Source organism: Heteronotia binoei, chromosome 5 (assembly GCF_032191835.1).
Source record: "Heteronotia binoei isolate CCM8104 ecotype False Entrance Well chromosome 5, APGP_CSIRO_Hbin_v1, whole genome shotgun sequence".
Taxonomy (NCBI): Eukaryota; Metazoa; Chordata; class Lepidosauria; order Squamata; family Gekkonidae; genus Heteronotia; species Heteronotia binoei.
Genome location: NC_083227.1, coordinates 113,134,417 through 113,159,837, shown reverse-complemented (window position 1 = coordinate 113,159,837; position 25,421 = coordinate 113,134,417). Strand labels below are relative to the sequence as shown.

General features: G+C 42.4%; 1 protein-coding gene across 11 annotated transcripts in view; it reads left to right on the top strand.

The window, feature by feature from the left end:
• BRD8 (bromodomain containing 8) overlaps positions 1 to 25,421 on the top strand; it is a 25,627-nt gene extending 206 nt beyond the window's left edge. The window contains exons 2-23 of one of the 11 annotated variants that reach the window (XR_009555457.1): positions 1,257 to 1,353; positions 1,688 to 1,757; positions 3,171 to 3,220; positions 6,574 to 6,696; positions 6,805 to 6,885; positions 9,352 to 9,416; positions 9,909 to 10,045; positions 10,386 to 10,601; positions 12,499 to 12,643; positions 14,477 to 14,686; positions 15,076 to 15,407; positions 17,222 to 17,674; positions 18,329 to 18,422; positions 18,579 to 18,625; positions 19,027 to 19,241; positions 19,628 to 19,720; positions 21,116 to 21,184; positions 21,668 to 21,845; positions 22,120 to 22,224; positions 23,080 to 23,124; positions 24,503 to 24,671; positions 25,009 to 25,421. Coding sequence is in view for 10 of the 11 variants with exons in the window: in XM_060240124.1 (XP_060096107.1) it covers positions 1,257 to 1,353; positions 1,688 to 1,757; positions 3,171 to 3,220; positions 6,574 to 6,696; positions 6,805 to 6,885; positions 9,352 to 9,416; positions 9,909 to 10,045; positions 10,386 to 10,601; positions 12,499 to 12,643; positions 14,477 to 14,686; positions 15,076 to 15,407; positions 17,222 to 17,674; positions 18,329 to 18,422; positions 18,579 to 18,625; positions 19,027 to 19,241; positions 19,628 to 19,720; positions 21,116 to 21,184; positions 21,668 to 21,845; positions 22,120 to 22,224; positions 23,080 to 23,124; positions 24,503 to 24,616 (2,939 nt within the window). In the remaining variant the exon portion in view is untranslated. Of the gene's footprint in view, positions 1 to 1,256; positions 1,354 to 1,687; positions 1,758 to 3,170; positions 3,221 to 6,573; positions 6,697 to 6,804; positions 6,886 to 9,351; positions 9,417 to 9,908; positions 10,046 to 10,385; positions 10,602 to 12,498; positions 12,644 to 14,476; positions 14,687 to 15,075; positions 15,408 to 17,221; positions 17,675 to 18,328; positions 18,423 to 18,578; positions 18,626 to 19,026; positions 19,242 to 19,627; positions 19,721 to 21,115; positions 21,185 to 21,667; positions 21,846 to 22,119; positions 22,225 to 23,079; positions 23,125 to 24,502 lie in introns of all 11 variants that reach the window. The other 10 variants (XM_060240128.1, XM_060240127.1, XM_060240124.1 and 7 more) reach the window with 10 other exon arrangements.

Here is a 25,421-nt window from a genome sequence, read left to right as displayed (position 1 = left end):
GACAAAGGATGTAAGGTTCAGTCCGAATTTTCAGGCAAAACATGACCTGAAATTTTTTCATCTGGCATCTTGGAGAGCTACTGGCCAATCAGAGTAGACAACGTCTGATCTTGGTAAACCAGTGCTCAGTGTAGGGTAGCTTCATTCATTTATGAAACAAGATAGGCTTGGCCTTTTGATTCCCTGTATCTCCATGCAGAGCAAAGATTAGTTGTTTGAATACAACTGTTTGAATTAGTTGTTTGTCAGACACCTTTTGTTGGTGCAGGGTCTTTGCTTTTTTTTTTTTTTTACAAAAATGCAAATCTTTGTGAACTGGTATGTCCACAAGTGTTTTGAGAAGTGTTATTATTTTATTATTTTTTAAGTTGATACGAAAATGGACTATTCCAACATTCTTAGGGTGGGATCACACAAGAGATTTGGGATGGCAATATCTCAGCTCTGAAAAAGCCAGTTTTCTTTGATCTGTGCCACATCATTCACACAACCCTCACCCTGCTGCCAGTAGAGGCAGTGACCACACACATGCAAGAGGACCATTCAGACTACTCATGCATGTGAGAGGCAGGTGCATTGCGCACCTAGCTGTTCAGACAACCGGGAAACATGCCCTACATATGCTTTAGCGGAAGTTCCCAGAAACTATTTAATCCAGTTCCAGCCCGTCCTAAAATGAGGTAGGAACGGGGTGGGGGGGCAAATGTATGCATGTGATTGTGCATATTAGATCTGGATGGGAGTCGTGGCTGGGTCAGGCCAAATCTCTCATGTGATCGCACCTTTAGTGTTCCTCCATAGGGAGGTAATTTCAAAAGGATAGAGAATGGAGCCTGCAGAGACCTTGGCTTGGTTCACAGATGCATGAGAACAAGATGGTAGAATGGACCACCTTCCTCCAGATTAGTGGTAGTGGATTCTAGTTGACATTATCTCTTTGCATGGGAAAACTGCAAACAGATTATTAGCATAGCTAAGAGAACAGTTCTACTACACAACTTTGCATGCTGTGCTGCTTTTCTATTTGCAGTGAATTTTTAACATAGGGAAATGCAGATTTCGCATCTGCAGCTTTAGCTCTGTCACCTCCATATTCTTCTGCCTTGTTCTCAAATGTGTGAAAAATGCCTTAGGAAGTGACCATTGAGATTGGGAGGTGGCATGAACTGAGGTTAGATGGGGTGGTACTGAAGAATAATCCTTTTCTGGGGTATGTGATTAGGTTGCAACACTGCTGTTTTTTTCCCCCCTGTCAGAGCACAAGCTGCTGAGTGCTGGACCTACAGAACCATGGTCTATCCGGGAGAAACTGTGCTTGGCTTCTTCTGTCATGCGGAGTGGGGACCAGAACTGGTGAGACGCATGTTGCTGATGCTAGTGAGAACTTGTTGCTGTGTGGTCTTCCAGGTGGTGTCCTAGGAAATACTTGAATGGATATCATTTTGCCTGTATGTAGGCTGGACTTGATTAGTTGAATTAGTGGTATTGATAGCAATTGAAGGGGGAAAACCTGCTAAGTGAAACTGTCTTATTGAGGAGTTGATATGCATTTACATATTTGTCTGAATGTTGCTGATTATTCACACTAATTTAGATATTCTAAATGAATCCAACATGTGCTTTTCACTGCTATATCTTTCCAGCAAAAGGAAGGCAAATCTTAATTCTGCCTTTTTTTCTCCTACAGGGTGTCTGTCAGCAGAGCCATCAAACCCTTTGCAGAGCCAGGCCGCCCACCTGATTGGTTTTCTCAGAAGGTATGATGCTTGAATTTCCCTGTTGCACAGAATGGTCTTTCATTTCATTATTGAGAAACATTTGCCCAAGAACTCATTGTGTGGACCTGTTTCCATGCTGAGCTAGATGTTAGAGATGTGAAGAATCTTCACCTGAAAAGTTGTTGGCTTTTTCCCTTCTTCCAATGGAAAATCTGAGGGAGCACTGAAAACTCCTTCAAAATATTTCCTCTTTTTGAGTGAGGAAAATCTAATCATACAGAACATTTCACTCTTTCCAAATGTACAGCACAAAAAGATCTAGGCTTTCTCAGTTTTTTCAGTGGAAGAACTGGGACATTTGGGGGAGTGCTGAGGTAGTACAATTTTTTATAAACATGGATTTTTATAAGTCCTGTTTATGTTGTTCTATCAGTAAAAAGTTAAATTTGATTAGAAAGTTAATTTTACATATAGTTCATTTTCCCCAAACTCCCCCCCCCCCCCGAAAATGTCTTTTTCCGATGGTTTAAATTTTTACATCTCTAGGTCTTATTAAACCCTTCCTTTCAGTAGGTACAATAAGTAGTGTGTCAGACTGAGGACTCACCAGGTCCTTCCTACACGGCACAGGTGTCTAACATGCAGCCCACAGGCTGAATATAACCTGCCGGGGATTTTTAGTGAAATGTTTTTACTTGTATTCTCCTACAATTACATCAGAAAACTGGGGCATTAAGAAGAATTACTGACAGAAGTAAAACAAGTATGAATAAAGCCCTAATACACTTAATTCATGCCTGAGACACATTCAATATTTGTATGCTAAGCTCGTTGGTGTTATTTAGTGGGTAAGATTGGAAACAGGTTCTCAATGCAGAGCCTCATAGATCATGTGACTTATCACTGAAAAAAACTTGTATGTCTACACTTGTAGAGGGAGGTGCATTTCAGAGGGAGTCACTGTCAGTCATATTGGAAAATGGACAAATGGAGTCTATTCTTCCAGCAGCCAGAGTAAGAAGCTTGATTCCACACAGTCCCTCATTGACCATGCAGTCCTTTGCAGAACTATCTGCAGATTTCCCATGCAGAATTCAGTGGACTTAAACCACATAGGATTGCACTGTGAGTGACCTAAATGTAAATTAGATGTGCAGAGGATACATCTGAATTTCTGTGGAGTGAGTATTTTTTCTCTCACTTCAGACTAGCTTCTGTGAGCAGTGCACCATGTAGAAATTGGGCCTTTCTACCAATAGAATTGTTGCCAGCTGCAGCCCCACTCCCATTTATAGAGTGAAGAAACTCTTCAGGCTATCCCTACTTACAGTTCCTAAAATGACTTCCTAAAATTTCCTACTACCGAGCCCCCACATGCACCCTACAGAGTATGAAGATGCGTGGAAGTATCTGTCATGTAATGTTCTCTGAGAATTGTATGTGTTTTTCTAGCACTGTGCATCCCAGTATTCTGAGCTCCTGGAGACAACAGAGACACCTAAGTGAGTGCAAAGGCCAAATCATATGATGTTTGTTTGTTTTCCTTTTCTGTATAAGCGAGCCAGGGCTGAAAATGTAAGGAAGATACTTTGCTTTAACAAATGTTTTAGAGCTGGAATGGCATCTTGGACATGGAAGATGAAACATGCTTCCAGACCATCTTTTTCATGTATGATGACATACATTTAGTTACAACCTGTCTCCCTCTCCTCTACTTCTAACTTGTTGGTTTCATTGTGTTTGGGCAGTTTTCTTATACTAGCTATTGCACTGCCCCCTCCATTTTGTTCCATTATGATGACCTTGTGGAGCTTAAGGCTCTTTCTGCCAATATGTGTTTGAAGAATCTTCAGTTGCTCTAACAGTTGCTGTGGCATACTGTCATCAGCTTATAATTATTACAAAAGGTACAAGTTGGTGATTCCTTTTGCAGCTAGTGTGTCTGGTATTCTTTTTCTTCCTTTCATACTCCTTGCAGTTATGTTGTAATCGGAATCATATTGTTTACTCACTTTGTCTCATAGACAACAGTACGCTTTACAACCCTCCCGCTTTCATTTGTTTGTAAAAATTGTGTGTGTTAATATTTTGTGCATCCACCCACATTTCTACTGGGACATCTTATTTCAAAAGTGGATTCCATGTTTATTGAGAGTACATGCCACTCTCAGCCAGAGGAGGGAGGGAATCAAAACCCAGAATTGTGTTGGAAGGAAGAGAGAATGGATTAGTAGCTGGAACCTATAGAAACACTCCCAGTGTATAGTTTGATTAGTAACTATACCATGCTGTAGACTCTACATTGGGGATACATGGCCTTCAGAATTGCTGCTAGCTTTTCTTAGGAACATTTTGTAATGTCCTGATTATTTGTAAGTTCTGATATGGCTATCACAGTAACATTTCCAAGACTTCCAAGATACATATGTATATGAATACTGGGGATTGAAACTGGTTGTGGTCAGCCGTCTTATGGAAGTGATTATATAAGAATTGGCAGCTAATGTGATTTTTTTCAAGGCAATTCCCAGCTCACCTAGACAATATCCAGCTACAGTTCTGAAGCAAGTGTGGTGATTACTCAGATACATATAACCTGTACTGGGAGGTGAATCTAGGCACATGCTTCAAGAAAGAACGAGGAAACCTAAAGTTGCAAAGGTTTCTTGTGTGTGTTGAGTTTTGCCTTGTGATAGAATTGTGTGTTGTTTGTTTGTTACATTTTTACAATGATTGGGGAAGCAGGCCTCTTGAAATGTCTGTGGCATTGTTTCCACCATTCAGTATAACATTTCAGAGTGGCTGATTAAAGCAGGGATCCTAGGCATGGTGACTTCTTTTTTAAGAAGAAGATGGCAGATTTATACCCTGCCCTTCTCTCTGAATCAGAGTCTCAGAGAGGCTTGCAATCTCCTTTATCGCCTTCCCCCACAACAGGCACCCTGTGAGGTGGGTGGGGCTGAGAGAGCTCTCCCAGAAGCTGCCCTTTCAAGGACAACTCCTACGAGAGCTATGACTGACACAAGGCCATTCCAGCAGGTGCAAGTGGAGGAGCAGGGAATCAAACACGGTTCTCCCAGATAAGAGTCCATGCACTTAACCACTACATCAAACTGACTTGAGAATAGATACTACTGAAATCAATAGGACTTACTTTAAAGTAATTGGGCATATAGGGATGTGCTCTAAGAGCTGTAGCTGAATACCAGGCTTTCTTGGATGAAGCTGCTATCCTAGACCCATTCCATTCTGACTTTTGCCCAGGCCATAGGATGGAGACCACACTGGTCACCCTCACAGATGACCTCCAGAGACATCTGGATTGAGGTGGGTTGGCACTGCTGCTGCTTCTTGACCTAACAGCAGCATTTGACCCAGTCCAGTATGATCTTTTAACCCACCACGTCACCTACATTGGGATATGGGGGACCAACCCACAATGGCTCTCCTTCTTCCTTTATGGTCAGGGACAAAGGTTGGTGCTTGGAGAGGAGTTGTCCTAACAGCACCCACTGGAATGTGGTGTGTCACAGGGATCAGTCCTCTCCCTGATGTTATTCTACATCTATATGCACCCACTTGGTCCAGGCTGGGTTGTCATCAATATGCTGATGATACCCAGCTCTGTCTGCTGATGGATGGATGGCCACACTCTGCCCCAGAGGTGCTGGCTGGGGGCATTGCAAGCTGTGGCAGATTGGCTCAAACAGAGCCAGCTGAAACGCAATCCAATGAAGACGGAGGTCCTGTACCCTGGGTCATGGGGACTTGGGATTGGGAATCTGACTCCAACCCTTGATGAAGCATCTTTGGTGCCAGTGGCGAGGGTGAAGAACCTGCGGTCATCCTGGATCCCTCCCTTTCTATGGAGGTCTAAGTTAGCACAGTTGCAAAATCAGTGTTTTATCATTTTTGGCTTGTCAAGCAACTGGCTCCCTATCCCCAGAACCATGCTACAGTGGTTCACACAGTGGTCACATTCAGGCTTGACCCAGAAATGGCAGCTGGTGCAGAATGCGGCAGTATATGTGCTGACGGGGATGCCTGTGTGGGCATTCTGCTGGTGTTCTTCCAACTGCACTGATGGACTATAGAGTACCAGATCCGGTTCAAGGTTCTAGCACTGTCTTAAAGCCCTATGCAGCCAGGGACCTGCATATCTCAGGCACCATCTCTTCCTGTTTGTGTTCTACAGAGCTTTACACTCAGTTGATCAACACCTTCTGGTTATCCCTGGCCTGAAGCACTTCCAACTAGCCTCAGTTAGAGCCAGGGCTTTTTCAGCCCCAGCCTGGTGGAACAAGCTCCCACTTGAGATCAGGACCTGTGGGAATTTTTGCAATTCTGCAGGACCTGCAAAATGGAACTGTTTTGCTGGGCTTTCAGTTGAGGCAGTTGGGCCCCCAAACGTCTGACTTTTGGCCACCCCTGCTGTCAATTTAGCTGTATGCCTGAGAACCCAACATCCTGTGATTCTGCTCAGATGTTTTTTGTTTTATTTGTATGTTACTATTGTGGCATCTTTATTTTGGTTTTAATTACAGATTTTAAACCTCAACTGTTTGGATTTTAAACCCTATTCTATTCTTATCACAATGTTATGTGACTTGTAGGCTGCCTTGAGCCCATTTTTCAGGGAGGACAGGATGTAAATTAGAGAAAATAAATAAGCTTAAGTATAAACTGATCTCTTCATATAATAGTTCCTGTGAGCTGCAGAAAACTAAAAAGGAGAACAAGTCATGGGTGTGAACAGCAGGGTGATGGGCTTAGGGAGGAGAAAAGCTACTGTATCTAGCAAGACTGGTTATCACTGTTATGGTCCCTAGATTATTTTCCCTTCTTTTTGGTGTAGAAGAAAGCGTGGTGAGAAAGGAGAAGTGGTGGAAACTGTGGAAGATGTTATTGTGAGAAAACTAACAGCAGAACGGGTTGAGGAGCTGAAGAAGATGATTAAGGAGGCACAAGAGAAGTACAGGTATCTACCTGATAAGTCATAACGTAGACAGTTCTTGAACTACTTGGCTGCTTCATGATGGATTACTAATGACATAGAATGTGACTTCTGTTTGTGTTGTCCCTGCAGGCAGCTGAAGAGGGATGCAGAACTGATCCAGGCGGGGCACATGGACCACAGACTGGAGGAACTGTACAATGACATTGTGATGTGGGTTATGTTATTATTTCCCTGTTGCAGTTCTCTCTGGGATTGCATGTCTGAGTTCTAGGATTTGGTCCTTGGGGTTCACTGGAACCACTGAACTTGAAGGTTGAATCTGAAAGGGAACTCTACTTGGGTTTAGGATTAAGCATTTGGCTTTTCAAATGCTTTTTGAATTTTTAAAAAGCATAATCTTTTTGAGAACAATGGACATGTAAATCAATAACATATTTGATTTTCATGTCAATTACAGAAATTAATTTTATTGGCTGTGTTCCACTGTCACCCTTAGCTGGCATTAAGTCATGATGGTTTGCCCAGCTCCCATTCATACCTCACTTCTGTACCCATTCTGGTCCCCTGCCCTTTGAATCCCTGAGAATATGCCACTTGAGGCATATGGTTGCACGGGACCATGTGTTAGGTTGAATTAGTTCCATTCTCATGCCGAATAATCTGCAATTCTAAGTTAGTTTCTAATAATATGTTTTTGAATCAGAAATTGAGCAGCGGGGCAAGGTGCAGGTATTATTAATGCTAGTTAAAAATGAATATTGTATCTTAACACTGGTTAAAAGTGATGTATGCATGCAGCCATTGCTTCTCAATAAGTCCATCAAGTTTGAAAGAAATTGTAATGAATTAGCAATGTTAGATAAGGTTTCTTTTCATGTTAATGATTGAATAGTTCTTCCATTTTAGTGTCTTATCCTAGCGCGACAGGGTCAGTCTGTGGTTTCAAAATTAATGACATTAAAACAGAAAGAACGAAAAGTTACAATAGCTCTTCAGCAAAATGCAGTTGTTGCTAACAAAGAGCATTTCAATGAAATAAATATGTAATTAACTGACCTAGTGGCATTCTTAGTTTCATGGAATGTTGGCAATATTAGACCAGTTAATTGACCATTGTGTCATCCTTCTTTAGGCTACTGCTGTAGTTCTAAGCCTGTATTGCTCAGATGGGAGGGACTGAAGAGATCCTATGTCTCCCAAGCCCTCATGTCCTTTGGAATAAAACTTTGAGGAAGGTTTCTAGACAATGGTTCTGATACCTGACCTGCTGACTTCTTTGGTCATGGATGACTTCTTGGGTCATGTCTTGGGGCCTGTATTGTTCAGCATCTTTATAAACTATTTGGATGAAGGAATAGGAAAGGAAAGGTCCCCTGTGCAAGCACCAGTCGTTTCCGACTCTGGGGTAACATTGCTTTCACAACGTTTTCATGGCAGTCTTTTTACAGGGTGGTTTGCCATTGCTTTCCCCAGTCATCTACACTTTCCCCCCCAGCAAGCTGGGTACTCATTTTACCGACCTTGGAAGGATGGAAGACTGAGTCAACCTCGAGCTGGCTACCTGAAAACCCAGCTTCCACCGGGGATTAAACTCAGGTCATGAGCAGAGTTTAGGATTGCAGTACTGCAGCTGTAACACTCTGCGCCAGGGAATAGAGGGAATGCTTATTAAATTTGCTGATGATACTAAATTGGGAGGGGTTGCTAATACAGTAGAAGACAGAAACAGGATACAGGATGACCTTGACAGGCTGGAAAACTGAGCTAAAATTAATAAAATGAACTTTAACAGGGATAAATGTAAAGTTCTGCATTTAGGTAGGAAAAATCCCATGCATGGTTATAGGATGGGAGAGACTTGTCTTAGCAGTAGTATGTTTGAAAAGGATCTAGGGGTCTTAGTGGATCATACGCTGAACATGACTCAACACTGCGATACGGTGGCTAAAAAGTCAAATGCAATTTTGGGCTGTATCAACAGCAGTATAGTGTCCAGATCACGTGATGTGATGGTATCGTTTTACTCTGCTCTGGTAAGACCTCACCTAGAGTACTGTGTTCAGTTTTGGGCATCACATTTTAAAAAGGATATAGACAAGCTGGAACGGGTCCAGAGGAGGGTGACAAAGATGATGAGCAGTCTGGAGACCAAGTCCTATGAGGAAAGGACTTGGTCTCCAGACCAAGCTGGTGATGTTTAGTCTGGAGAGGAGGCGGCTGAGAGGTGATATGATCACCATCTTCAAGTATTTGAAGGGCTGTCATATAGAGGATGCTGTGGAATTGTTTTCTGTGGCTCCAGAAGGTAGGACCAGAACCAATGGGTTGAAATTAAATCAAAAGAGTTTCCAGCTCAACATTAGGAAGAACTTCCTGACAGCGATTCCCCAGGGAGGTGGTGGGTTCTCCTTCCTTGGAGGTTTTTAAACAGAGGCTAGATGGCCATCTGACAGCAATGAAGATCCTGTGAATTTAGGGTAAGGAGTTTGTGAGTTTCCTGCATTGTGCAGGGGGATGGACTAGACCCTGGAGGTACCTTCCAATTCTATGATTCTATAGCAAATTATATTCAAGAGTTTATTGTTTTATAAATACTCTGACCTATGTAACTCATAGTATTGATGGGAAGGGATCAATTAGCACTCAGTAACCTTACAGTCTGCTGAATTTCTTTAGGAAAAAAAGAATGGAGGAAGAGGAGGCAGAGGTGAAGAGGAAAGCTACTGATGCTGCTTATCAAGGTTAGCTGAGCTTCTTTGTTTGCCTATTCTGTAACTTGGCTCATGAGTATGAGAACATTTTGAATGGGAGATCAGAGTGGTAAAATCAGAGAAAAGAAGGGGCCTACAGTATTATTTGATCAGTATGATTTTCAAAGGCTCTGCAGTGTATGTAGAAAACCGTACATGCCATCACACAAGCTGACAGAGCTGGAGCACAGATTTTTTTATATGGGAGCCCTAAGGCAAGGTAGAATGCCAGTTCTTTTTTTATTAGTAAAAAAACTTGTTGGACAGTAACTAGTAGTCAGTGATTTAGTTAGACACTAGGAAGTGTGGTACCAGTACCACATTCAGAATCTTTATGAAGTGAGTAGTCTCTGCGATTCAAGGTATAACTGTAGCAGCTGAATGTTTGATTTGGTGTTGACAGTCATCTCATTTTGTATTGGGATTTCCTGTTTCTCATTGTGACTGTCTGGACTACAGCTTTGGAATTCAATTTCCTTCCAGCTCGCCAGGCAGTTAAGAATCCATCACGAAGAGTACCAGGAATGATGGTCCGCTCTCCAGCAGGCTCAACTTCACCAGGAGGAGACTACACTCTAGGGGATTTGTCTCAGCCCACTGTGGAAGAGGCTAGTCCAGGGGTAAGGATATGGTAAAAATGAGAAACCTATAATATGCAGGCATCTGTACAACTCTCCAAGACCAGATGGGCTATTTGCCTTTCTCCACAATCTTCCCCCACCCCGTGATGACAGCTTTTCCAGAGAACAAAGTCTGCTTTGTGACAAGGAAATGGAATATATTTTGGTCAGTGTAGAAATATAAAGGCAGAGATACACAGAGGGTTAATTAAGGGGAGCAAGAATGATGGAGGAGGTGCTTGGGGTTTGCTGGGTCACTGGCCCTGGTGGGAGGAGTCAGTGGGACTTGTCAAGATGATGAGGATGTGGCTTTGAACAGTGTGGTTTTTCTCTTTCTCAGGTAACTCCAGGGACATTGCCCAACACCCCAGTTGCCTCCTTCATTGGGATCCCTGACACCCCTATGGGCTCCACCTCACTGGATGCCCCCATGACCCCAGTCACAGATGATTCAACCCAGAAAAAGATGCTAGGACAGAAAGCAACTCCGCCTCCTTCTCCTCTGCTTTCAGAGCTGCTGAAGAAAGGCAGCCTCCTGCCCACAAGCCCCAGGCTGGTATGGAGTTCACTGCTTATTTATGCAACATTCTGGTGAATCTCTGTGACTGACTTTCAAGGGCAAAACAAACAATCAGTTTTGAAAAGGGAAAGCTTAGATAGATGTCTGGCTTGTGGGTGGGACCATGGCTCAAAGACAGAGCATCTGTTCAGTTTATGGAAGATTCCAGGTTCAGTCCCCAGTATCTCCAGTAAAAAGAAGTGGTAGTAGGTGATGTGAAAGGCCTCTACCTAAAACTCTAGAGAGCTGCTGCCAGTCAGTGTCGGCCATATTGACCTTGATAGACCAGTGGTCTGACTTGGTGAAGGCATCTTCATGTACTGAGGAGCCAGAAGTGTCATACTTACACGTTTTCTAGGCACACTAAGAGCTTAGCTAACATTACACTATTGAAATTGCGGAGAAAGGGAAAAAAGGCTTTCTGAATTCTATTCTCAATGAGTTTGTGGCTGATATAATATTTGAGCTAGGAATTTCTAGTTCATGGTTTGTGCCTAAACCACTGTGCTTCCACAGTGGCCATATGTAGCTTGTTGAAGAAATGCAGTTGCAGATTGCTCATACTTTTAGTTTGTGATTAACAATTGCCTCTTTGATTTAGAATGCTTATGTCCTGCTCTTACGTGGGCTTGCAGTGTTCTCCCATCCAAGACGGCGGATTAGATCTACACCCAATTAGTTATACTAATGCCACTACATGGGATGCCTCATCTTGGCCCATTTTAATAGGTTCTTAAATATTTATACATAAATAAGCCACCATGTGTTTTGGAAGACGTGGTGCTAGAAGTACTTTAAATAAATTCTGCCATCATTGATATGATATTGACATTGAAGAAGAGGGCACACATGCTAGAGTGAAATAGTATGCTATCAGCTATATTTAAAAAGATGACACTTGAATCCATGTGTTAATACAGATGATCTTTCATAATTAGGCATCCATTTTCCTTGCTATTCACACCTTGTATATCTTACTTATCTGCAGTGGTTTGGATGTCATTTTTAATGTATTTAGATTGCAATCTTTCCTCCTGCATGTGCACAATATCTGCATGCAGAAGGATCTACATAAGGCTCATGGAGCTCCATGTTTCCTCACTGTCTTCCCTTCCTTGCCCACTCTTGGAGCTTGTTTACAGGTCGTTATAGGAAATGTGGAGGGGGGTGCACACTAGAGATGGGGGAAGAGAGCTTTGAGTCACAGGGGTACCTGATGCTGCCTCTGTGGCATTTCCATGTATAAACTGGGGGGAGGGGATTGGAATCCTTAGGCCCTAAGGGGATCCATTGTTTGTGGATGCCACACCTTTGCACAGGGAAGAATCATGCTCTTCCTCTGTGTGTAGGATAGCCAGGGTTTATTTCAGCATATATGTTTTAGTTATTTCTCACCTCCTGTGACTTTTAGTGGCATAACTGATGTCCTTTTGTACGTCTTTTGCGTGCTAGGGAGATGTTTTGAAAAAAGTCTGCTAGAGTTTCCAAGTAAAACCCATGAATGTTAACCTCTTTCTTGTTTCTTTTTGGGGTGAACTTTTGAGTTGGGAGGGTTGTAGCATTTTAATTAAACAAGTTAAGTGATCTCAGACAACAGCCTTTGTGATTGGTACAGTGTCCTTTCTCTATAAACAGAAATAACATGTTGTTGTTGTTGTTGTTTGACTCCCCCCCCCCTGGTGGCATCTGCACTATATTGGCTTTGTCCTCATGGCAGAGCAGGTAACAAACAGAGGATATGAGTGTGTCAGCTGGGTGATAGTAAGTGCTTGAACACAGTTTTGGGGGGTCATGGAATACTGCAGCTGAGTATGGAGGAGAGACCTGATATTGTGTATACAGCATTGAAGTAGAGTGGGGGTCAATTTTTAACATATCTTCCATCCTTTGGCAGGTTGGTGAGAGTGAGATGACAGTGGTTTCTGGTCATACAAGTAGCTCTGGTATCCTCCTTGATGTGGGAGGGGTCCTTCCAGTGCTGCACGGTAGTGAAATGCAGTTAGCTTCTACGACTGTTCCTGCGTCTCCTGCTGCTTCTGGTAAGTCTCAAGAATCCAACTGTTGTTTTTTCTCTCCCTGCTTGTTGGGTATGTTCCTAGTTTTTGTTTTTAAAACTTTGATTTTGTGAAAGGCCCTGAAAAACCAACAAATGTTCTAGAGGAGAGACTGTGTCTGTTGGTGGCTTTTGTTATGCCATTTCTGTTTTGTGAATGGCTTTCATTTATCTTCCATGTTAAGTTTAGAACTGTCTCTTCTCTAAATCGCCCTGCTTACCAACTCTTCATCCTTCAGCTGTGTGTTCCCTCCAGTCCAGCAGTATATATTTGCATTGTTCAGCCACACTGTCTTCCTTCCTGACCTTTCTCTTTTTTATTTTGGGATTGGGGGTTTTTTTGGTTATTTATCTTTGGGATTCTGTTCCTCCTGGCATTTGTTCTGCCGCTTCTTTGTACTCAAAGCACTTCTTCAGATATCTCTCTTTTAGGTAATCCCAGAATGTCTTTCTCTCAAGTTGATCCTGTTTGTTAGAGCTTTATAATTCCCCATCCCTTCCAGTTTCCTTTTCCTATCTGTAGTCTGGATTGGCAGTTGGACTGAGGCCATATTTTTGTTATTCTTTCTGATTGTGAAGTGTCTGGTTTTAAGCAGCCTGGGAATTTGACCTTCAGTTTTAAATGACATTTTCTAGTCCCTTAAAGGTATGAAAATAAGTTTAAATATATATGAGTAGTGTTTGCAAAACTTACAGATGCTTGAAGGAGTGAGAGAAAGGAGTATAGGGATGTTAGTGGCCCCAGTGAGCTATGGAAGCCTGTGTAGTCCTCTTATTCTTCCTACAAATTATATAAAAGTTTATGCAGGTGACACAATTTTTCATGGCGCCAAATTCAGAGCATTGTTAGCTCAATGTGTATGCAGCCCTGTCTTTAGAGTTCTGTATAAAATTTAGTCCGCTTTGCATATCTTGTACAACAGAATCTTGACTCCGATGGAGAATTTTATTTACCAGGTTTCTTGGTCCTTTCAAAAATAAGTAATTATTACTATAAGGAATATGAGAAGATTAGTAAAGGACATATAAATATTAAGGGAAGTATACTTAAAAGATGACATCCATGGCATAGATCCAGTGATCTATCAGTGGAAGGTGCTGATGGTTGTGAATCTTTCTTGATTTTCCGTCCTCCCATCAGCCATTTCTCGCCCTGAGAATCAGCTTTCCTGGGTTGAAAGTGGCTGCTGGGTGAAGGGGAAAGTGGGGAAGATGTGTGGTCATTGCACAGAAGATCCACAGCACAGGTGCCAAGAGTATTTCCAGATCCAGCCATGTCAGCTTGAAACTTCTGGCTCTTGAGAAGACGACTTGGGCAGGTTATCTGCTAGTCAGAGGTTGGAGAAATAGCCTTATGTAGCTCCCTTGTATCCTGCTATCCCATGTGCCATTGCTCTTTAGACATAGCCTACATTTCCTTTGCTTCCTTTAATCCGCATCAATGTTCCATGAATTCTTGAAGCCTCCAAATGTTGGAATATGAATAAACAAATAAAAAATATTGCAAAAATATTCTCCATTTTTCAGTGTGCAGGTAACGGGTGGATTTACCCCAGATTCGCTCTAGGCGCTGAATGGATTTTTATTAATGATATCAAGTATTGCCAGGTTTGATATTTGAAATCATAGTGGCCTTGAGACTTGCTAGGGATGTCAACGGACTCTGAAAGCTGCTGTTTATATCCAGTTTTGCAGATGTGTCATAGTTTACAACCCTGGGCTTCTATGAAGAGCCCAGCCCAGGGCTTGCTTGCTTTGTTGGCCTGTGTAGTTGTTGCTTCTTGGCTAATGTGCCTTTCCCCTCTTCATACTTTGTTAGGTGCTCCTACTCTTTCCCGCCTTTTAGAAGCTGGTCCAGCACAGTTCACCACATCGCTTGCTTCCTTTTCTGCTGTCACCAGTGAACCTCCAGCCAAACTTCTGCCTCCCCCTGTAGAATCTGTGTCTCAGACAACTATAGTCACGGTTCCCACACTACCAGCACCAGCTGCTGTGCCACCAACCGCCGCTCCTGAAAGTGTAGCGTCAGGTGCGTCCTTGCACTCATATGTCACTTGCTGCCTTAAAGAAGATTTCTTTTAGGATCAGCAGAAGGGGTGTGTGAACAGGGGCTTTGGCCATCTCGTTTCGGTAGCAAAATGTTTGATCCCGAGACTCAGAGGGTATCTGTGCCAGTGTGGGGAGGGGCAAATAAAGGTATAGAGATAGTCTGGAAGAAGCACTCATGGTTTCAGTCAAAATACAGGAGTAGATGAAGGAAGGATGATTTGGGATGAGAGTGCGAGGACTAAGCTAGGCTATGATGCAAAGAGTTCCTGATTGACTCCGTCTGTTACTGGTATGTGAATATGATTTGGGGCTATAGAATGCTTTTGATTTCTTTATCTGACCCATGCTGCTGGCTGCTGCAGCTGCCAGGCTTTCACTTGACTTGTCACTCTTGTCCAGTGAGTCAGCCCAACGCATGTGTTTCCATGGAGGCATTGCCCGATCCTCACTCTGTGACAGTGTCAATGGACAGCAGTGAAATTTCCATGATCATTGATTCCATCAAGAAAGAATGCCTGGGCTCTGGGGCATCTGTTGCTGTAGGGACTTCCAAAGACCACAGCATGGATGGAAAGGAAGACCTTGATCTGGCTGAGAAGATGGATATTGCAGTTTCCTATGCAGGGGAGGAGCCTTCCTACACTGGAGAAGAACTGGACTTTGAGACTGTTGGGGATATCATAGCCATAATTGAGGACAAGGTAATTATGTATGTGTATAGAATTCCCTTATCCCCAGGACATTTCTTCCTCATTAACTCCTTTTCTGTGCCCACAGTAGTAAATCATAATGCCGTTCTCATGTTACAGTGCCCTTATGGCATGCATAATCAGATGGTACTTTCACTCCAACAGCACTGGAAGTTCCCCACTGGGAAATCAATTCCAAGGTATGTGTGAGCCCATTTTTTATTGTGGCTGTGGTGTTCAGGGAGAGCGAGTGCTTAAGCCTGCCCTCTATTACTTTTTCCCTAACCTGAAGCGGACCCAGGGAGCTGCTGTTTCCCCTGTTGGATAAACTTAGGTACACTAATGGCTGCATGTAAACCTTCCAACAGGGCAAACATAGGCTTCCTAGGACAATTCAGGTTGGGAAAATGGTGTGATGGGGGTAGACTTAAATGGTTCTTCCCATGTGTTGTGGTTCCAATCCAAATTGGGAGCTTCAAATTAGGAACTCCTAGATCACATGTCAACCAACCATATGGATTCTGTAACTTGTGGGTTGGTTGTGAAGGTGACCAACAGGAAGGGTTGCAAATTTTGGTTGGACCCCTTCCTCCTTCCCTAACTCAGGGGAATGTCTTGTCACTGACATCTAACAACAGGTGCTTGGAGCATCTTCAAAGTGTTGCACAAGGGCAGAGCCACCTCTTGCTCCCTCCCCACCTCCAAATTCAGAGAAAAGACAGGGACTTGGTGCACTTGCCAGTGATGGGGGCCAGGAGACTCACCATGGTAAGTCTGGCAAGTAGTTTCTGGAGCCCGATGAAGAGACCTTTCTTGCCTGTGTTCTCTGTGCAAAAAATGTATAAATCAAAGACATGTGGAGAGGCATTTTTCGTGTTTGTTCCCTAGGTATGGACTTCCCTTCCTTCATATTGAGAATTGGTAAAGCCTGAACACCTTTTTAAAGTTTTGTAGCACTTATTTTGGCTGGATTTCAGTCACTGGGTTAATGCAGTGCTGGGGTGCTTGTATTCTGTATTCAGATTTTGGTTTCAGCCATTTGGGCAGCCTTTCCAAGGCACTCTGCTTCTTTTTTTTAAAAAAAGCAAACTTTAGTCTGGATTAGTCAACCTGATATTTAATTTGAAGTATAATTTCTTGTTATGGTTTGTTTTATAGCCATGATGATGCACTAAATGAGCTAGTGATACATTTTCACTTTATTCAAAAGTGAGAATAACTTGTCAACAGTGAGGATAACTTGTTTTCATAGGGACGTTTTACACCCATTATAATCTTCCACAGCTCCAGGCCCTTGATGCTTTGGTCCCCAGTTTGCTAGAATAGTATTGCCTGATTTTGGAAATCTTGAGATTAAAAATGTCTTCTTATTCTTAATGTCACCTTGCCCTGTCTTCTTATTCTTAATGTCACCTTTAAAACAGAAGAGGTGTAGTCTCTGCTGCCTTCTCTGTAAGTGCATTACCCTTCTAGTTGTTTTAAAAACAATTTAATTGCACTTTTCCCTCAGAGTCCTCAAGGCAGCAAACAGAAGACTTTAAAATCAACCTTTTTAAAAAATACACACACCCATATACCCAAAACAACAGTTACAAATGAAACAGGAAGGAAAGTCAGTAAGAGAATGCCGAATAAAACAGAAAGGTCTTCACCCCTTGGTAAAAGATAACTATAGAGAGTGATAGACAGATCTCCCTGGGGAAGGAATTCCCAGGTTTCCATGCCACAACTGAGGAGGCTATTTTTCAGGTTGCCACCTGTCTAGACTCAGATGCTGGTGGTGTACCTGAAGCTGTATGTTATAGTCTGTTATTGCTTTGCTATAGGTGGATGACCATCCTGAAGTCTTGGATGTAGCAGCAGTTGAGGCTGCTTTGTCTTTTTGTGAAGAAATCGAAGATCCCCAGTCACTGACTAGTCCCTGGGAGCATCCAATCCAACGAGAACATCCAATCCAGCAGGAACATGAGAAACAGAATCAGATTCCTCAGATGACTGTGACCATAAAGCAAGAGAGAGCTGACTGTGATGAATCTGAAGCTAAGGGGATCAGAGATCTAATGAGCATTGTGGATCTGGGGACAGAAATAAAAACAGAGCCTGCAGAGCAAGAACAGATACATTTGGGCCCTGAGGAAATGACGAGAACAAATGAAGCCCCTGAATTGAGGGGCCACATCTCTGAAAATGAGCAGGCTGGAATTGCTGGTGTTCCAAGCTCTGAAATGGAGATGGAATCTACAAAGGAGGAAGTGCATCATAGCACAGTGAAGACAGAGGTATGTGGTTGAGGAGATTTCCATGGGACTATTGTGTGGGTAAGCAGAGAATGAGAGATGAAAAAGAGGCCCTTGGTTTGATCCTCCTTTGAGTAAGTAGGTGTAGAATAGAGAACTGGCAATTTCATTTTTGGCCATATTCAAGACCATGTTTACCACATGTAAAATAATGGTTACACACTCAGGCACTCTCAAATTTCATTGCTTATATGCAAATCAAGACCAGCTGTACATAGCTGCTGCTTAGATCATTCTGCTTTTGCTAGGCAAGTGATCACTGCAGCCATAACCTCACAGACATATTTCTCAGCCAACTTTCTAGATTCTGAGGTTGCTGCCAGCATTTCCCACACACTTAAGTACTCCTTTTTATGTTTGCTTTTTAAAAAAAATCAGTGAAAAACAGAGACCAAACTCTTCACCAGTGCCACATCCTGCATTTTCATTTTACTTCCACAGGACTGCAACGTGAACACAGCTCTGTATATTAGCTGTTTGGGAAGTAAGTTGGCTGAATGTGAATTGCTTTTCTGTGTAGGCAGCCAGGTTGCTGTAGCTATCTTCTTTATAGCCCTTAATTGTAGTTGATGACATTATGCTAAACTCAGGACAAAAATGGTCCTAATACTAAGGGCATTTTGTGTTTCTTCCTAGCTTCCCCTTGATGAAGAGACTTCCTCTCCCCATGCTCCAAGTGCAAGTGAAGACTCCTCACAGACAGACCTTCACCACAAATATGAGCTTTCAGGTGACCTGTTTGGGTTGGTGGAGAGAGGGAATCCTTTGCTAGGATGGAGAGGGGTGGTATGTGATGGCCTGGAACTCCTGGTGAGTGTTCCAAACTGGGTGAGCAATGGTAACTACTCCTTAGTGTAAAGCTTTCATTTTTTTTTTCTCTCCCCAGAATCAATGAAGGAGGAAGCCCAAGCTCTTTTTGAGAGCCAGATGAAGGTATTTTGTTTAATCTAGAATCACTTGACATAAGTGCATGTCAAGAGTAGTGGTTAGCTGTTAAGAGTTCAGAGGTTAGGTAGTCAGAACTGATGTGTGGTGTCATCTCAGGGGTATGTTGCCTACTCACAGTATAGACTGCAAGGAAGATCTCAGTTAACCTTTCCCAAAGCAGGGGTCCACACCTTTCCTGTAGCTTTTAAGGGGCTGCCACTAGCGCAGAAGAGCCTCTCCGAGTGTCTTCTAGTGATGGGGATGATTGGCCACATGACTCTAGAATGACTTAGTGGTAGCTAGAGTCCTTTTGCTTTCCCGACCATTGTCGTCTTCAGAGGCTGGCCTAGGTGCTGTTGCTGGCAGCTGGTCATGCTGATTGCTGGAATTTTAATCCTGTACCTCAGGATGCTCAGGGTGAAGAGGATGAGGAGGATGGTGCCAGCGAGGCTGCCAGTCTGGAGGAACCCAAAGAGGAAGATCAGGGTGAGGGGTATCTTTCAGAAATGGACAATGAGCCCCCTGTGAGTGAGAGCGATGATGGCTTCAGTATCCATAATGCACCTTTGCAGTCTCACACACTGGCTGACTCCATCCCCAGCAGCCCTGCCTCCTCACAGTTGTGAGTATTGGTGAACCTACAGCTACTCATAGACATTCAGCATCATGCCACTAGCCTCCTGAGAAGTTCAGGACTAACATAACCCTTTGCCCATCAGCCTATAGTGTAAAGTAGCTTTAACTACTGTCATTGTAAGGCTTTTTAAATAAATACTTGTATTGCTGTGTGGAGTAGCTTCATAGTTTAGACTCCAGCTGCTAGGAAGAGAGTCATTCTTTTTTCACTTGCATGGAGAAATGTGGGCAGTAGGGGATTGTTTTGGGAGGCGTCCTGCCTAGTTGCCTGGTAGAATCTAGTTTTGGGAGGCGTCCTGCCTAGTTGCCTGTCATGATCTAGTTTTGGAACTTCTCCCTGTCCTGTTCTGACGGATACTTTTCTCCCTCAAGCTCTGTTTGTAGTGAGGATCAGGAGGCCATTCAAGCCCAGAAAATTTGGAAAAAAGCAATTATGCTGGTTTGGAGAGCGGCAGCCAATCACAGGTAAATTGACAATCTTAGGACTCTGCTCCGGTGTTTCAGGAATTAGTAAAAGGAGAGGACCCTCCCCTCCATGAGTGTTTGGGATAGTAAAGAAAGAATAGAATCATAGAGTTGGAAGGTACTTCCAGGATCATCTAGTCCAACCCCCTGCGAATACAGGAAGCACAAAAATCCCCCCCCACACCCCTAGTGACACCTGCACTACGCCTGAAAGATGGCAAAACCCAGATTGTTGCCTTGCCCCAATATGAAGAAGACTTCATAATTTTAATTCTCTTGTAATTGAAATTTCTGTGGAGCTTTTTAGCAGAAAAATCTGGCAGCCTCTGTGACATTCTGAGATCCAAGGTGTTTCATATGCCAGCATCTTGATCTCGCTCTTGTGGCTATGCTGGAAAACTCAGAGTTCTAGAATTCATGAAAGGCATTAGCTTAGCTGGTGTTAGGTTGACTAGCATTCTTTGAAGGGCCTCCCTGATTGTGAAGCTCAATTATCCTTGTAGGCCTTTCAGGATGAATTTAAACATTTTCTTTTACAGAAGCCTTTGAACTGGGTTTAAGAGGGATGCAATTATTGTTGAGATAATTTTTATGAATAATGAGAATTGGTTTATCTGGAGTTCACATACTCTAGAGTGTCTTTGGATGAAAAGATGGTTGATCTGATTCAGTTCCACAGGACCTGTAAAACAGAAATGTTTCACCAGGCATATGGTTGAGGCAGCAATATTTCCATCTAATTTGGCCTCCTCCAGCCCCCTCCCTGCCACTTATTATTTGTACCAGCTTCACAAACATGCAGGTGGCACAACCTCACTCAGATAAAAACTAATGTTAGTGCCTAAATTGCCATCTGATTTTATTTTTGGCTATTATTGTACTAATTTGTTTTTAATAATCATATTGTTTCTAACTTGTTACCTGCCCTAAACCTTGCAATGCAGGAGAGGGTGGGCTAAAAGTCTAACAAAATAAATGAATAAAGATAGACTAAATAAAATGCTTTCATAGCGAGTGGGTATCTAGAATGGACTTTTAGTGGTTAGGGAGTGACATATCATCACATATTGTAGCTCCCACTTCATACATCTGACTTTTCATATCAGCAATTGCCCAATGTTATACATGTCTCAATTCTTCGTCCCCAGTTTGATAGAACTGATCCAAACAACTTGACAAAATGTGGCCTTTTTTGTGTGTGTGCAACTTGGGTTGCAGAATGTGGGTCTTCAGACTGCAAAATTCCTTAATTCTAATTTGCTTAATAAATGTGTGGGAAGGCTGGTTAGTACTTCTGCATGTGGAGACTGTATTGCCATCTTGGTCCAGTATCTACTGGGTTTCAACAGCCTGTTGTGTCATTTTACAAGGACTCATGCATGTTTCTTTATACAGGTATGCCAATGTCTTCTTGCAGCCAGTGACTGATGATATAGCACCAGGATACCACAGTATTGTACAGAGGTCAGTATCCACTTTTGAGCTGATGTTGAATCATTGTTACAGATCAGTACTGACGTCTTTCTGAGCGTGTGGCATTCAGAATAGAAGCAAGGTCTATTCAGCCAGCATCAATATAGTCAGGTAGTTGGGTAATTAGTTTGTGTGCATCTTTAAAAAAATATTTATATTCCACTTTTCAGAGTTGTTCAGAGCAGGTTACAACAATAAGTAAGAGAGGAACTGAGCTTAAAGGGTGAGGAAGGAGCTTAAAGGAAAATAAGTTCAAAACTGGAGATATTATAAGGAATTATATAAAGTAGGAGATTAAGTCATCTGCACAAATCAGTAATAAAATGAATCAAGATAACTGAGATAATTTTGATTATTAGTATATACAGAAGGAAAGAGATCAGCTAGTTTTAGGGTTGTTGCCATTCATTTTTCAAAATGTATTTTTTAATCTTGTTGCTAAAGCTAACAACTTGATTGCTGTGTTTTTGACAGGCCAATGGATTTATCAACCATTAAAAAAAATATTGAAAATGGGCTGATCCGGACCACAGCAGAGTTCCAACGAGATATCATGCTAATGTTCCAGAATGCTGTTATGTACAACAGTTCTGACCATGATGTGTACCACATGGCTGTGGAAATGCAGCGAGATGTCTTGGAGCAGATTCAGGTAAAGGCACAGTCAGGGCAGTATTCGTGTCCTGATTTGGTGTGGGGAGGTACGGATCAGAATTGGGGAAGAGGCCTGCTCCTTTTGGCATCTTGAATGACTCATTGGCTTGTCTGATCCCATCAAATCACTTAACCTACTGACTTATCATGAAGCAAAAGGAATGCAGGTTTAGAAACAAACCAGTAATTGAAAAGTCAAACATTGTAGTAGCAAAGCCACTAACATGCAGTCATGTTGAGAACCCTAATAGCTGTTATGTGGTTTCTTGCAGCAATTTCTAGCCACACAGCTGATCATGCAGACGTCTGAGTCTGGGATCAGTGCAAAAAGTCTGCGTGGACGAGATTCCACTCGGAAACAAGATGCTTCAGAGAAGGTGGGGGCTAATGAGCTGATGATCCTTGGCTTTATTTGGGGGAGACGGTTCAAGACATTTTTTATTATATATATCTCCACAGGGGTGGGGTTATTGTTCCTTTGGAATCCAGTTTTAAAAATCTCAGAATAGAAGCTTGTTTACCTTCTTTGAGCTGATCAGTAACAAAGATGGCAGTTGCAGTTCCCCACTTTCCAGAAGTCTTTAGAGTCAGATAAACCGAAAAGGATTGCTTGATCTTTCAAGTTGAAGCTTGTTGACAAAGTGAAATATGAAGGGCAGTTCCAGGGTATAATCTGACTGGACATGTTAAAGAGAGACAGAATTAGAGAATTTTACCTATCAATAATTGGAAATGAAGTGATTTAACCTACCAGCACTAAATCCAACTGAGGCATATTCTTTGGTGTTTAGTCTATCAGCCTGTCTGATAGTGCCTAATGAAAAGGGAGCTTTTTGATCCTTGGATGCAGGATTGTGTTGTTGTTGTTTTTTTAGCAGGAAAGCACAGGAACACAGTTCCAGCTGGGTGCCAGAGGGTGTGGCCTAATATGCAAATGAGTTCCTGCTGGGCTTTTTTAACTAATAAAAACCCTGTTGGGTGTCCAGTACACAAAGAATAAATGTGGACTGGCTGAAGGAAATTCATTATCTTGGAGCTCTTCCTGCAGCCAAACTAGTGGCCCTTGGAATTTGGTTTCTTCTGTAGTAATTCAGCATGTCTGCTATGTGAGAACTGTCCCATAGAGGGGAAGGACTGAGTATTGAATTGTAACTGTAGTGGAGTCAGACATTTATCTTCTCAGAGCATGTTCCTGTCAAATCTGATAATTTCTTCTTTTTGTCTACTAACAGGACAGTGTCCCCATGGGCTCTCCTGCTTTCCTCCTTTCTCTCTTCGTAAGTATTTAATGATTTGGTTTTGTGCAGCTTACAAAGGGAGAACATTGTGTGATGAGGGCTTGTTAACATTATGTAGGATTGGAACATCACTGAAATGTAAGATTATGTTTAGTTCCTTGGCTCCAGTGTACTGTTGTGTGATTGTACAACAAGGAAAGGAAGTTTTTGTCACTTTTGGTTGTAAGCCACTTCCTTTATTTTCCCTAATCCATGTTCTACTGTTCTGGTTATGTGTAGAGCACAAGATTCTTTCTTCTGCTTCTTGCTTTGAGGGTAAAATAATCTGGTGCAGTCTGTGTTACTCTGTAATATCCCTGGCTTGCAACTGTCTCCTAGCATCTCCAGAATCCTGTGTAAAGTTTAAATATTTCTAACATTTGCATCCTGCATTGCTGGCATAGAGTTCTTAAAGAACCTTCCCAAAAGAGATGAGACAGCACAATAAACATGTAATAAAATTCCAGCATTGGATTGAAGTAGTCAGCAAATATTGGTACAGTGTTTAAAATGAAGCAACTCCACTAGTCACAATCTTATTCCTCTAGCATGAAAGCCTTCTTAAATGAGAAGGCTTTGACTAGCCTCATAGAAATCAGAATGACCAGCCATCTCCCTTAGTGGGGAATTCAAGAGGGAAGTTGTGTCTAATAGAAAAGATCCTAGAAAAGATCCATTGATTTCAGTTTTGGGCACTTTTGCAGGTAAAGACAACATATTGGATACATAATTTCTTTGATTATTTTGTTTTGTATAAGAGGGTGTAGAACACATCAGTTCTTCTAATTTCCTTTCTATAGTTTCATCTTGGTTGTCAACTCAGATAATAGGTTCAGATCCTGAACCTGCTCATAAATTAGCCCTATGGCCATGAAAAGGAACTAGTTCTCATTTTAAGTTTGCATTTTAAAATTTGTGTAATTGTTACTTACCAAACATATTTTGTTGTTCTAAGTATTGTGCAGGGTTGTTTCTGCTGTTTTGCTTACTTAGGAATAGCGTGTGTAAATACTTTATTTTTACAAGAGAATTGTAAGTTACATATAAGCCACAGCTGCTTACACACTTCTGAGACAACCGTGTTCAAGCCTCAGCTACTTCTAGCACTCTGCAGGAAATGTGATAATTCACAAAGGTCTGCACAGCAAGGAGACTCAAGGTGTATTCAGTTGCTGCTTCTACAGATATGGAGGCAACAAGTGACTGAATAGTCAGTAATCCTCTTGGAATCCCAGTGAGAAAGGCGGACATAAGTGAAGCTTATAATGATAATGACCACATTTCTGCATTAAGAAGCCAGTTAATCTGCCAAGGAAGTGTTTCAGCCAGATAATTGGGGAGGGGAGTTGTGTCATCTTCTAACACTTGTCTGTTAAAGGCAGAACAGCCCATGAGGGAAGGCAGCCAATTGGAGAGGGCAGCAGATGGAAGTAAACTCTCTCAGTGCCCTACATTCATGGAAAGCCACTTTGAGGAGATGCTAGGGAGATAGTGCCAGGGCCACGCACGTGGAAGAGAACTTCTATAAAGATCAGCAGTTGGATCAGGTATGTCAGCCAGCATTCCCTTTTGCCCACAGGAAGAAACAACTTGGACCTTTTCACATGGGGCAAAAGCAGCACCATAACCTTGCCAAAAAGAATCCCCAAGCAAGTGTGAAGCATACCTACCTATTGCCTCTTCTGCTCTCTATTGACACACTAACCACCACACCATTACATGGGGGAGTAACACTGCTGCAGGGTCATTTAGGAAGGAGAACAGCATTGCCTGTTCATGTGTGGAGTCTCTTCTTGGTAACACAGATGCCAACCAGTCTGTTATCCTTGACCCAGGGCTTGCTAACAACGCTTGCTTTCCCCTTTGTCTTTGCATTTTGATTAGGATGGAGGAACTAGAGGACGACGTTGTGCTATCGAAGCAGACATGAAGATGAAGAAATGAAGCAGAAGGCAACAGGCCAGACATGAAGAAATGAAGCAGAGGGCAACAGACCAGACCCAAGGATCAAAACCAGAACCTTCCTGATACCAAGTGGAAAATGCTACAGACAGGAAAGGGCAGCTTCTGGGTCTGGCCTGTCTCTACAAGAGAATAGTTTTCTAGAATGTGTTACCAGGGAAAATCCCAGGAGAAGGCCAACACCCCCATTGCCTGTTGTAAGGCAGCACTACTGGAACTCTGTTAGTGTCCTCCTGTTAGATAGCAACTGGTGGCTATTATGTACTGTAATGTGAAGTGTACATATTTTTTGTATTAGTGGAGTGTAAATGTGTATATTAAACTGTAGTAGAGAA